Below are 12,949 nucleotides of genomic sequence, written 5' to 3'. Positions count from 1 at the left end.
CGGGCCCGGGGGCTGCGCCAGCGGCAGGCGCGGGAGACCGGGCTGTGCCCGGTGCGCAGGGAGCTCTACTCGCAGTGCTTCGGTCAGTCCCGCGGGCCCGGCCCGCCTGCCCCGGGGGGGCGGGCACACACGTGCAGAGCAGCTAAACGTTCCCCCAGTTGTACTCAACCCCTTCAGTCCCTGTGCAGTCACTCGAGCTGCCCCGGTTGGTCTCCCCGGTGCGAGGGGTTGCCTCTGGTCTGAGCACGACTCTGCAGCCTCTTGGCTCCTCTGGAGCTTTCCTGGTGCCTGCAGATCCCTGCACGTGTAGGTGCTGCTGCAGCTTTGGTGCGTGTGCATCGCTGCTGTCAGGGTCTCTCCACCTGCATTTGCTCACATTTGAGGCAATTCCTGTAAAGTAACAAAAAAGCTGCGAATGTGTGACATGCGGTGGGTCTGTGTGAGGGGATGTGCAAGGGGCAGCTCCGGGCGCGGCGCAGCCCGAGCCAGGCTGAGCAGCCGCGCCCCCCAGACGAGCTGATCCGGGAGGTGACCATCAGCTGCGCCGAGCGGGGGCTGCTGCTGCTGCGGGTGCGGGACGAGCTGCTGCTGACGCTGCAGGCGCTGCAGACCCTGTACGAGAGCAGCGTGGCCTTCGGCGTCAGGAAAGCGCTGCGTGCCGAGCAGGGCAAGGCGGACCTGGAAAGGAGGGTGAGTGGTTCCCTGCCCGTGACCCGGGTAAGGACGCGGCACATGAAGCTGTTGTTCTGTTTCCACGGGAGGGCAGCAAAGGTCCTCACAGCGCCTCTCGTCCCGGCGCTTCACTGTGCTCGGGAAATGCTGCTGCTTTATCTGCAGCACTTTACGGACCGCACAGTGTCCGACTTTCTCCCATCTTAACCGAAAATTCCTTATGAACAAAGAAAGACTGGAGAGACCTGTCCTCTTTCCCAGATTGTGGAGCTAGAAGAGGAGAAGCGGGAGCTGGAGAGACAAGTGGATGAGCAGAAAGCCAGATGTGAAGCCATCGAGAAACGTGACAACGAGAGGAGAGAGATAGAGGAGAAGAAACACGACGAGGAGGTTCAGTTCCTGAGACAGAAGAACCAACAGCTGAAGGTCAGTAAAAAAAAGGTTATTTCAAATAGCGATGGTAAAACTGCTCATTTTGGAGTTAAAAGTAACTTTCTCCTATTGAAGGCAAATGAAGAGGTTTTGGTTCTTTGCTGTTGGCCCAGAAAGTTGACTCCCTGGTAACCAAGACACACCATTTAACATTCAGTGAGAACAACTGTGCCCTTCTGCAGCAGGGACTGCAGTTACAGGAGGAATTCTGTGCCTGCTGCTTTGGAGAAAACAGCTTCTGCTCATCACTTTGCTTTTGGAAGGAACTCTTTCTTTACTCCTCTGAGTAAAGAAAAAAGCGTTACCAGGAGCAACATCTTTCTGGCTACAGCTAAAAACATTTCCTTTACACTGAGCTGCTTCCCTTATCTGCCCTGCTCCTGCAGTTTCTCCTTTCTAAGACTTCAACATCTTTCAGGCCATCTTGAAATGTGTAAGGGCACAAAAAGGAGTAACAGAGCGAGTAGGTGTTGCCACTGAATCCATGTTTCTTCCTTGAAGTACCAATATTTGAACAGCTGTGCATACACCACAGTTGTAGTTTATTTTGAGGGCAGCTCTAGCAAGAGGAGCATCTCCCAGCCCTGGGAACTCCCTGCTCTGCATGGGCCCCAATCAGTCTACTAATTGGGCATCAAGTTGTCTCAGCAACCAAGAAACTTGCTTTCCCAGCTACTTTTGTCCCAGAGTCAGTTTGTATTCCAAATGCTGGACAGCCAAATATTTAATTTTGCTAATGTAGCCCAGCCTGAAATGAAAGAATTCAGACCACAGTTTCAACAGCTTTAATTTCCTCCTCAATGCTTTACATTATGAAATGAGTCTCATTGTATGGAACCAAGGCCAGCTCTGCTCAGAATGCAACAAGTGTTTATGCCAAGAATTGAAAGATAAATTGTAAAACGTGTAGTAAGGAGTGGAACAGCTAGAGAATAAACCCTGGCCTGCTTCTCTTGAAGTATTGCAGCATCCTCAGCTCCCTGCTTTGAGTATCTAACAGACAATTTATCACTTTTCACTAATGTGGGCTTATTTCTTAGCTTCAGTCTAATTTGACTTACTGTCTCATTTGTTTTTCAGACCCAACTTGAAAGCATCATTGCATCAACTAAGTAGATTTCTTTTATTGTCCTCCAGACAGTACTCAGAAGACCTGTCAGAGCAAGAAGTCTGCAATTAGTGACAAAGATTTGTCTTCATAAAACAATCTTGAATTTTCACTTACTGGTAACTAAAGGCAGCCTAATTGTATTCTTTCTTTCTTGTTCTCTTGAAGAGTTGAAATTCAGCAGCTTCACTAATTCCTGCATGCTCTTTCAATGCCATCTGAGCATTCAGCTCCTTGAATCCTGAACCTGTTGGTAGTATGATGCTAGAGGAACTTCAAAGCAATAAACTGATACAGTTTTACATGCAAGCATCTCTGTACTATTATTACTTTGAAAATGCTGTAGAAAATTCAGGAACAACCTACTAAGAATCAAATTGCAGGCAGTTCTTGGACAGATGTTAGGAGGGTATTTCCCTGAGCAAGTTGGTGTTGGTTGTACATTAAAATCCCTTGTCAGAACCTCAGTAACCGGAGTGAGTGGAAGCAAAGGTCCCCACGTGGCTGTTCCTCATGGAACAAGGGGGTGTGATCCATTCCAAGCACCACTGCTCACTGGGAGCAAATGAAATCTTGAATTGAGGGACGTGTGTAACTGGCTGGTTATTCCAGCAAGCAGACCTGGGGAAGGCAACTCACTGCAGTTGTATGAAAACCATGGAGCCAGCTTCCAGAAAAAAAACAAGCCATGGCCATGGCCAAGTAACACTTGGGGATGTTTTGCAGGACAGTGTTTACTGGCCCTAGCTGGGGATGTGGAAATACCACAATCTCCAGTTGCATAAAGAACTTTCAGATGATGCAGAAACAAAGAGTGAGATGCTACTCCTGGGAACAAGACAGACCAGTCAAAATAGGCTTTGGATGGCAACTGCAAGTTTTATATTAAAAAAGCCACTGCATACTAGAGCTGTTTTATGTAAAATTTAATAGAATAAGTACTTATTGCTTATGCTTGTATTTTTTGTGCTTTGATCTTTGTCCCTCCAAGCCAGTTTTTTTCTTGTCCTTGTTCTTATTTTTCACGTTGTGAGTTTCATAATAGCGGACTCCAACTTTCTTGGGGCGCTGCTGCCGCTCGGCCCGTCTCCTCTGCAAACACACACACACACATCAGCAAACCCACAGCCTGCCTTTGTTTGCATTCCTTCAAATGTTCACTTTGCATTCCATGTGCCTCTAGTAGAATAAACTATTTCAAACAAAACATACTGATGTGAATATACGGGCATTATATGGAATCCACCCCCTTGTGCTTTTATGATGTTAAAAAGGAAGATTTGCTTCAATCTTCAGCAAAAGGAGTAAACAAAGCATGAGGAGCAACCCCGTGTGTATGGTCACACAAGAGGTGTTAGCAGAAGTGTCACAGAACATTCATGTATAGGATTCAGTTTCCTGCTCCCCTTGGACAGTCCCAGCAGTGCTCCAGAAGGCCTGGCTGGACAAAGCTGCTCATGAACTGCTTTCCAAGCCCCACAGACCGTTTCACTTGGCATCCAGTGATTCAAGCAGCAGCTCAGACGTGACCAGCAGCTCTCTTTGAAGACACAACAGTAGTACCCATTCCATTCCAAATTTTCCCATCTCCCAGCATTCAGACCCTGCTCTCCTGACAGCAGCAGGGTCAGGTGAGGGCTGAGAGCAGGACAGACACCCCCCAGAAACTCTTCCTGAGTGTTTGCTCCCCTGGTCTGTGTCCAGCTGGAGGTGCTGCTGGCCCAGCTCTCAGCAGCAGCAGCCCACGCTGCCTTCACACTCCTCCTGCCCCAGTAACAGTCCCTGCACTCTGTCCCTCCTGCTAATGCCCAGTCTCAAAGCTCTGCAGTGACAATGGGTTATCTAGATATAAAAAGGAAAGCTCTTACTCTGCTCATTTGCTTTACTAGAAGAAATCACACTTACTTCTTTAGATGTAAGTTTCTTGCAAGGCTGTTCATCCAAATGTTCATCATCATCTTCCTCTCCTGCTTTCCTTTTCCTTTTCTTCCCTGTGCTGCCTGCAAACAGTAGAGACCACACACTTGGACATCTTCCCAAGTTCTGTTTGCAGAACTTCAGACTGTGGTCACCATCCCACCTACCTCAGCATTCCTTTGGTCATGTTTCCACACCTTCTACCAACCCCCCACGCACGTTGCTTACCAGCAATTCCCTCACTATTACCATGAACACTGTTCTGGAGAAGCTGATTGCTTAAAGCCCCACACAAGTCCAGAAAAATGTCACAGTCTTGTCAGAATAGGGCTCTCCCACATAATTTTGCCTTTAATCAAACTTGCTATGGAAACTGAAGCCACAGACTCTTGAAGTCACTGCAATAAAACCTGTAGCCTGCAGTGGCTGTGCTTTTATAACAGCCTAAAACCCTTCCACTCCCTTCTGTGCAGCTTTGCACCCTGTGGAGAGGAAGCTGCTCAGACTGCAATCTGCCCAGAGCACCATTCCTCTGGAAAGAAAACATTTGCCTTCACTTTACCTTCACTGTCTAGTGGGGGCACAGATCTTACTCTACAGACACGTGTTCTACAGCAAGGCCAGCAGGCAGCCCTCAGCTTGGCAGTGGGAAGATTTAAGTAGCTTTTGGGGGAAAAAGAACTTGCAAACAGGAGCTAATGAACACTTCTTTCCCTCTTCTCTTGCTTCTCAGTGTCTACTAATCTTGTTTTACCTCCATCTTCAGTTTCTTTGGGTTCTTCAGATTTCTGCATGGATTTTGCAAACACTTTTTCACTCAGCTGCTTAGGGATTCTACAAAAGATAAAATGGGCAAAAAAAAGAATGTTGTAACATAAAACATAACCATCTCCAAGAACTGATCAAGCTCCAGGAGATCCTAGTAGCCCATCAGCAGCAGAGCCATGGCCTTTGAACCTAAAACACATTATTGCAGTATTTTGTCTCTGGGGTTACTGGGCTTGTGCACTGCACAAAGGGATAAAATGTGACACTTAACCTTGAAATCTTAGTCTCACAAAACTGCTGGTAAGCTTTGCTAGAACTGGGCCAGCTCTGTGAGCTGGGGCACTCCCATACACAGATGGAGACCCAGCTGGAGTATCCAGGTAGGACATTAGCCTTGGTGCTGCTCAAGAAAGAACCCAACATCAAGGAGAGATGAACTACTGCTACCCAGAACAACAGATCTCTCATCCACAGCTTAAGAGGCAGCTTCAAAAAGGTGGAACATTTTTGTTATGATGGCAAATAGGATTTCTTGGAATGATCTTTCAAAACCAAACCTGTGCTTAGCCAAGGTTCAGATATTTATGGCTAAGCAGATCACCTCTGGCAGCTTGTGTGTGGCACAAGACAAGCAAGTCATGAGTGGAGGGAACATACAGCAGAACAACATTAGCACCTTTCCCCCAACAAACTACCTGGCTCACTGAACAGGTTCAGGTACCTTATTGCTGAGAATCTCTTGGCTTTGGCTTTATCCAGGAATTTCTTGTATTTTGCAATCTTCTCCTCCAAAGCCTGAAGAACTGCCTTTGAGCTCTCCTTGACAACTGGTGCAGCCACTTGTGGTTCCTCCTCCATTGAATCTTGATGTTGCCCATTTTCCTCTTTCTCCTCTTCCTGCTCCTCCTCTCCAGAAGAGTCACTGTCTGTTTCATCAAAGCCTGGCACGTCTACAGGAACCAGGTCTTCTTCTGAGAACTCAGGTGCCACATTAATCCTCCCAAAGTTCTGCCGAACATGGGACATGAGCTGCTTCATTTCAGTGCTTGGGTTATTCTCTTCTGCTGGCTCCACACCTGCTGCCACGGGCTCAGAGATCTTCTCCTCATCATTATCTTGGCTTGATGTCACAGGTACTTCCAACACAGGAGGCTACAAGGAAGAGTGCAATGGATATCTTATCCACAGTGCCTGTTGCACCATCTCTGAGAGCTATTTCCATTTTATCTCTTTGAACAAAGTCAAGATGACAGGCTAAAGGCGTGACAACTACTGGCATTTCTGGCAATCAGATGATAGCAAAATGGTCAGACATCTCTGGAGAGCATCACTACAGAGTCTCACCAAATTCGAGTGTCATCTGAATCACCAGATTTGAGCAGAGCCCAAGGTGTTCACTGCCCAAGTTAGATGGCACCCTGGGAAAGCCAACGTGAATCCCATTAGGGAAATTAGATAATGGGAGAGAAGAGGTGACACGAGCACCACATTCCTACCTGGGGACCTAGCTCTGCATTGGGTGGCTTCACAAAGAAGGGAATTCTGCCTCTCTGCCAGTCATTGAGAACCATCTTGCTCACCGTTTGTGTGTCAGGTTCACCACCCTGAAAGAACCCAGTGACAGTTTATGTCCACGTGTGCAGGGCACACCACCTTCCTTCCACCTGTAAGCAACAGAAACACTCCTGCTCCCCATGGTCAGTAAGAGGCCCCATGCTCTTTCAGCCCACAAATGCAGAATGTTGCCACACCTTTAGCAGCTTTCCAGTCCTAGCAGCAAGTTTCTCAAGGAATTCTTCTGTATCCTTCCAGGAATCAATTTTGTACGTCTTTCTGATGTACTCTGGTTTGGCTCTTTCCAGCACAGCACTGATATGATCTTCAGGGCTCTTAATCTTTTCAACTTGAACCTGAGAACAAAAGTCAGAGCATCAGCCCCTTGTTTGTTTGAGCCCAGATCTGACCGACCACAGCAAAGGTCCTCCAGCACTTTGTGCAGGTACATACCACTCCCTTCAGCACAATGTCTGTTTCTGTATCTCCAGATGGATAAACCACACCTGGGCAGTCAATGAGAAAGATCCTCCGCATCAGGGTGATGTACTGCCAGACCTGGGAGAGCCAGAGAGCCCTGTCACCTCCTGCCACAACACCCAAACCTGCTCCAACACCCTGAAGCCAGGAGCTGGGCACTCACACAGACACAGAATGTAACTCAGCAGCCCTGCTCTGTGCTCCTCCTGCCCCTGCCAGAGCCACCCCACAGCTCCCTCCAGCTGCTGATGCCCAGGACCAGAGTGAGGAAACAACAACCACGACCAACTCTGACACTCTGTGGTTTTCCTCTTCCATGATTCTTAACTTTAGTGACATTTATGAACAAGCTCACAAGGAAGGTTCCTTGTAACTTTGTCTTCTTGTTTACTGTCATATTTCAGAAGAACAAAGCCAGCTCTAAGGAGCCTGGCAGCACAAACGTGCCCAATCATTTCATTTGGAAAAGCAGACACAAGTCAGGGCAGCTGAGCACTCAGGTCCCAGCACTGCTGGGCAGAACAGTGGGAATCAGGAATGGTGCCCATGGCTGTGCTGCAGAGCAGGGCCTGTTCACCAGCCACCCCCAGGCTCAGGGTCACAGCCCTAGACCTGAAAATGACATTGAGCCCATTTTTACATGAATTCTGCCTTTGATAATGCACATACATAATTTTTATCTTTGATGTTGGGATTTCTTCCTACCTTTGTTTCACCTGCAATAGGTGCCACATTGCAGACCTTCTTAGACCTCAGGGTATTGATGATTGAGCTTTTGCCAACGTTGGGATAACCAATGAAACCCACACTGATCTGCTTCTTGTCAGAATGTAACTGTTAAGAAACAATATCTCCTTTTAACACCTCATAGAGAAAGGCAGAATTACCACTGCAGCTCTAAGCACTAGAGCAGCTACTGCTCTCACTATAATGTAAAGCAAAAGCAGCACATTACAAAATTACATCAGTTCTTTCTATCAGGAGAAATGTATTAGGATACAACTTGGCACCCAAGAACTCCTAGCACTGAAGACAATATTTGCGACTTCAAAAGCAAGACATGAACCTCTTGCATTCCTGACTGCTCTAGAATTACTTGTGGATGCTTTCAAAACTCATCTAAGTTGAGAAACCAAGCAAAGAGTTGTTGGGGACAGAACACAGACATGGCTTGAAGAGACAGTGACTAATCTAAAGGCAACAGAAAGTGACTTTCTTGGAAAAATAAAGCCATGTAAAAAGAGAGTACAGACACATGTAGGAGATCAATAGGTGTGAAGTATGTTCCCTTCTACACATTCAAATGAGCCCTAGGAATGCCACTGGGGTATCTGGTCTACAGCAAACCTCGACTAGAGGCTGATGGTCAAACCTACTCTTTATGGATCTCCTCAGCCTGACAAACATTTAGAATGTATCTGAAGGAGTACTTTCCATTTTCTCTCCAAAGAGGGGAGCTTTCCTAGTGGAGCTGCTTGCTGACAGAATGGCCCCAGGAAAGTGTGCTGAACCCCAAACACTAACAACACAGAGACCCCGCACCGAACACCCCTGCCCCCAGACAACAGCACAAATCCCCCACATTGGTCTGTACCTTTCCAAACTGCCTTAAGAGCTGTATGAAGGCACCTTTGCCAAAAGGGTTTGTGAGGCTGGCGTGAAAAGCAAGTGTTGGATACTCCTGGGAGAGGATGGCGACCCAGCGCTTCTGCAGGGAGAGGGGAGGTCAGGACCCGCTGCCCAGGGCAGGACTCGGCAGCTCCGCTTGGGGCACAGATGCAACTGGCTGCAAGAACTGCTGTGCAAGAACCTTTGAAGCATTTCACCAACACAACAGCTAAAAGCACCAAGTATTGTTTTTATAAAAGACAATTTCCCAAAAACGCCTTCACTGCTCGAGCTAATTAGTTTAACAACATAAAGCAAACCAGCTGTGGTGGATACGGATCTTAAGCAGACCAGCATTCAGCACACTCTGGAGACATCAGCTGAACTGTTAAATCCAGACAGAGGAAGTAGAGAATTTGTGGCTGGCGAGTGTTGCTCAACTTGGCCAAACTTGGACAGATTTACACGGTAATTGTTACTTTTATAGCAGGCAAGCAGAGAGTTCCCAGTGACCCAGCTACATGACGCCCTTTGAGGACAGCATGGGGACTGGCAACTGAACTAAAGCAGAGGCTACAAAAGGAACAAAGGAGATCCAAGGAATAACAGACAGGACTGTGCTTACAGTAGCCCAGGTAGGAACAAGATCACATTTGTTCAGGACAAAAATGAGATGTTTCCAGTGCTTCTCCTTTTTCAGGTAAGATTCCACATGCGGGGAGCGAGTTCCCATGGGATCCCTGGCATCAAGAACTTGAACAACAACATCTGATGAGTCTATCACCTGAAAAACATAATGCAGAAGGGTTTTTTGAGAAATATCTATAGCTCCAAAATGAAAACTAGTAAATTAAAAAAACCTTAACAACTGTGCCCTCCCCACAGATGAGCAAAGGCCAGACCAATCCCCATGGATCCTCCCCCCCCTCTTCCCCCAGCTCCCCTCCACACTCAGCCAGCACAGCTGAATGGCTGGTACCTGTTCCGAGGCACCAGGAGAGGACTCCTGCACTTGGGAAAGAAAACACAGCTCCCAAAAAGGAAAATTAATTGCTTCAGTAGACAAAAATAATGTTTGCCATCCATTCTGCAGCAATTCAGTTCTGCCATTTCATAACGGATCAGGATATAAAGTATGTTTTCTGGATAAATATGAATCACACAATCAAGCAGGAACCTGCTGTTAGTCCACTAAGCATCTACAGCAGGGAGCTGTCATTTATGACTTGATTCAAGCCAAGTGAATTTGTTTCACAGCTATTTCCTGCATTTTTGGCAGTGTCCTACTGAAATCTGTTTTTCTCTGTCGCTCCCAGCACTTTTAGATCTAAATGAAAAGGTTTTAAGCTGCATTTGGAAATTGGAAATTCAGAGCAAAAAGTCAAGCAATTTCACACCTAACAGTCCCTGAGAGCACATAAACTGCTCTTACAGCCCTAATTCATTCTCAGTGTCCATTCCTCCAGCACTCAAGGTCAGAGCCCTCCCAAGACAGCCCTATCAACATGCCAGATGTTTTTAGCCTAAAGACACTCGGGGGCCTCTGGCTGGTTTATTTGTGGTGAAGCCCCAGGAATCCCAGAGAAGGTGACACCCTGGCTCTGCCAGTCCCTCCCTAGATCATATATTTAAAAGTTGTTTGTTCCAGTGGGACAAGAGCTGAAGAATCAAGCTCAGTCAGGCAGAGATTTGAAAATGAGTCTCTGCTCTCCACCACAATTGGCTTTTTCTGTTCCCATCTGTGCACTGTGTCCATACCAGAAGAAGGGTGGATGGCTTCAAGCGTGTTAGTCCAAGCAGGCTGCCAGGAAAGCAGGCAAGGACAAACTCAGGACATCTCTGCATGAAGAGGGCTGCTGTCTTAACCCTTCTAAGAAAGGTTACAGCACATTGAATTGTACCACAGCTTCCCTCATAAAGCAATACATGGTTTTCAGAGCTGTTCTGATTAGTGCTGCCCAGGATTCCCAGTGCTGCACAGGATTCCCAGTGCTGTTTTGAAGCTGGACTGGGCAATGGCTGATGGACGTGACTGCTGCAAACGACAAGTGTTGCTTACCTTGTAGAGCTCACCCCAGATTCTTTTGGACTGTCCTTTCCTGTAGATATCCTCCTGTGCTTCATCCCTGGAAGCAGATCAGCAGCGGCATCAGCAAGAGGGCGCCAGTGCTGCCTCCTCAAGAGCCAGGCAGCCCCCGAGCCAGGACGCAGCTCCTCACACACACACCTTCCAGACCCTGCCCACCGGCCACTCCCAGACAGAGCTGGCCCTTCTGAAGCCAAGGGCTGAGCAGTGCCCCCTGTACCTGACGCCGGTGTCCTCGGTGACCAGGTCGCGGTCGCGGCCGCGGTCGTAGGCGCTGTTGGAGGCCTGGGCACCCTCCAGCAGGGCCTGCAGGTCTGGCCCGCCCAGCGCCGCCCGCTTGCGCTGCGCCCGCGGCCCGAACGTCGCCTCGAACGTCTCCGTGTCCAGAATGTGAACCCTGGAGGTCTGAGGGAAAAGAGGGGTGTAAAAAAAACCCGCGGGCAGTTTTGTTCCCCCCCGGGTGAGACGCAGCCTGCGGGACCCTGCCGGGGGTCAGGGCACTTCCCCAGGGTCCCAGCCCCCAGCCCCATCTCTGGGGAGCACGAGGGGTGTTTAATGGGCAAGAGAGCACTTGCCAAAGAGCTGTGCTCCAGTTCCTTCACCATCAACAATGTCACAGGTAATTAAAGCTCCAATGATGAAAATTCAGCTGCTATCTTTGATCATTTCCTATTTTTCTAACAAGTGCACAAATCTCGCCAAATTCACAGTTTGTCAGGGGTCATTACAATCAAAACTGTAAAGTTTAAAGCCCGTAAGGAACGCCAGCTTTTCTTGGAACAACAAACAGCTCATTGCTGGAAGAAGGAATTAAGTTCTGTAATGCACATTTTAGTTTCTTGCTTCTTTTTCCTTAATTAAAGTAACATTTGTATGACATAAACCCAGCAAGTTTCCATATGAGAAAATTGCTAGTGAGAGTCCAAAAGAATGATTCAGATGCCATGAAAAAAAGAGCAATAACTAAGATCTGATGTAGTAGGAATGAAGGCTGCATGCACAAGAATCTCTGATTCAAGACAAAAAGCACAGATTTGAGTTCAAATGCATCACACAGAGTGACTGGGGAGTGAAGTGCCCTCAGAAAGGTCCCTCTGCCATAGGAGCTGTTAGAGGGGACAAGTGGCTACAGATCCCCTGAGCTGGCACAGGAACCCGGAGCATTTTAGGGTAAGTTTCCTATTGGAAAATGAGACCTTCCAATGAATCACAGATCTCCTCTCAAACTCCTCCTCTGCCTTCATCCCCCGCCCGCAGGGCCAGGCTCTCAGAACTGTCCCTCCCCAGGTCCTGCCCCCCGTGCTCCAGGACAGGGGCAGGGCAGCTGCCCCCCTGGGACCCCCCTGCCCAGAATCCAGCCCCTCCACACACAGGGAACAACTCACGTGTGGTTTGATCCGGTCGTGGAACAGAGACATGGGCAACTTCCTCTGCTTCATCACCACCCGGTACGGGTCCTTCATGACCGTTTCCATCTCCTCCTGGAACTTCTGCAGGGAGGACTGCTTGATCACCCGGGTATTGCCTGTGCCACAGGAGCACTGCAGCTGAGCACTGCTCACTGGCACTGCCCAGAGCCTGGGGCACCAATACAGTGCTGATGCTCTGATGGGAACCAAAAACACCAGCGGCAACCACCAGAGGACTTTGCTTGAGACAACCCAGAAATCAGAACAATTAAGCCAATTCTTTCCTTTCCCACTACTTGAAAAGAAACGTTAAAAGCTTCCGCAGGGCACGTCACACCCATGGGCTGCAGCAGAGGTGGGCAAGGCTGGAAGGGGCAGAGCACCCCAGGGTGCAGGGGCTCCCAGGCCTCCTCTGCCCCACAGCACCGAGACCCCAACTCTGACACAAACACCCTCCAAGGTGCCCCATGTTTTTAAGCTTGAGAGTCTCAAAGTTGAAAAAAAAAACAACTCACCAAACCACTTAATATTTGGTTCCACTCTTGCAACCGTGCCTGGTGCCACTGTTGACTGGTACTGCAGAGGCCTGATCACTTTGCCATGTTTGTTTCTAGGTGAGGAATGAGAGCACGTGCCTGCAGGGGGGCAGCACCCAGACCCCCCGCACAGCTGGAGCCCAGGGAGTGTGAGCAGGGACTGAGCTGCCCGTGCCTGGGGACAGGGGTGGTGACACAGCCCAGACACACTCCTGCAGCCTTTTGTCACCCCAGGAACGAAAGCACCAGAACAGACCTGCCCGTAACCCCCCTGTGCTCCCCCGGGCTCCGGGGAACCCGCACCCGGCACCGCGCTGGGCCCCGGCCCAGGGATCTTTTCCAACACACCGTTCCCCGCCGCTCCCACCGTGGGACCTGG

General features: G+C 48.8%; 2 protein-coding genes across 2 annotated transcripts in view; one reads left to right on the top strand and one right to left on the bottom strand.

The window, feature by feature from the left end:
• Positions 1-9: 9 nt before the first annotated feature.
• Positions 10-2,220, top strand: DNALI1 (dynein, axonemal, light intermediate chain 1; the record flags this gene model as incomplete). The annotated part of the gene is made up of 4 exons (XM_009996698.1): positions 10-82; positions 512-690; positions 934-1,098; positions 2,185-2,220. Coding segments are annotated over 4 exons (453 nt in total), but the record flags the coding sequence as incomplete, so codon positions are not given.
• An 855-nt stretch (positions 2,221-3,075) lies between these two features.
• The window catches only part of GNL2 (guanine nucleotide binding protein-like 2 (nucleolar)), an 11,656-nt gene continuing 1,782 nt past the window's right edge, over positions 3,076-12,949 (bottom strand). Inside the window, exons 2-15 of the mRNA XM_009996689.1 lie at positions 12,550-12,648; positions 12,011-12,150; positions 10,846-11,030; positions 10,599-10,665; positions 9,165-9,323; positions 8,526-8,639; positions 7,637-7,765; positions 6,905-7,009; positions 6,649-6,807; positions 6,394-6,501; positions 5,619-6,049; positions 4,884-4,963; positions 4,118-4,212; positions 3,076-3,304 (exon numbers count right to left, since the gene is read on the bottom strand). Coding sequence (XP_009994991.1) covers positions 3,155-3,304; positions 4,118-4,212; positions 4,884-4,963; positions 5,619-6,049; positions 6,394-6,501; positions 6,649-6,807; positions 6,905-7,009; positions 7,637-7,765; positions 8,526-8,639; positions 9,165-9,323; positions 10,599-10,665; positions 10,846-11,030; positions 12,011-12,150; positions 12,550-12,648 — 2,021 coding nt within the window. The 3' untranslated portion in view covers positions 3,076-3,154. The remainder of the gene's footprint in view (positions 3,305-4,117; positions 4,213-4,883; positions 4,964-5,618; positions 6,050-6,393; positions 6,502-6,648; positions 6,808-6,904; positions 7,010-7,636; positions 7,766-8,525; positions 8,640-9,164; positions 9,324-10,598; positions 10,666-10,845; positions 11,031-12,010; positions 12,151-12,549; positions 12,649-12,949) is intronic.

Source organism: Chaetura pelagica, unplaced genomic scaffold (assembly GCF_000747805.2).
Source record: "Chaetura pelagica isolate M959 unplaced genomic scaffold, ChaPel_1.0 scaffold1064, whole genome shotgun sequence".
Taxonomy (NCBI): domain Eukaryota; kingdom Metazoa; phylum Chordata; class Aves; order Apodiformes; family Apodidae; genus Chaetura; species Chaetura pelagica.
This window is presented reverse-complemented; position numbering and strand designations above follow the sequence as displayed.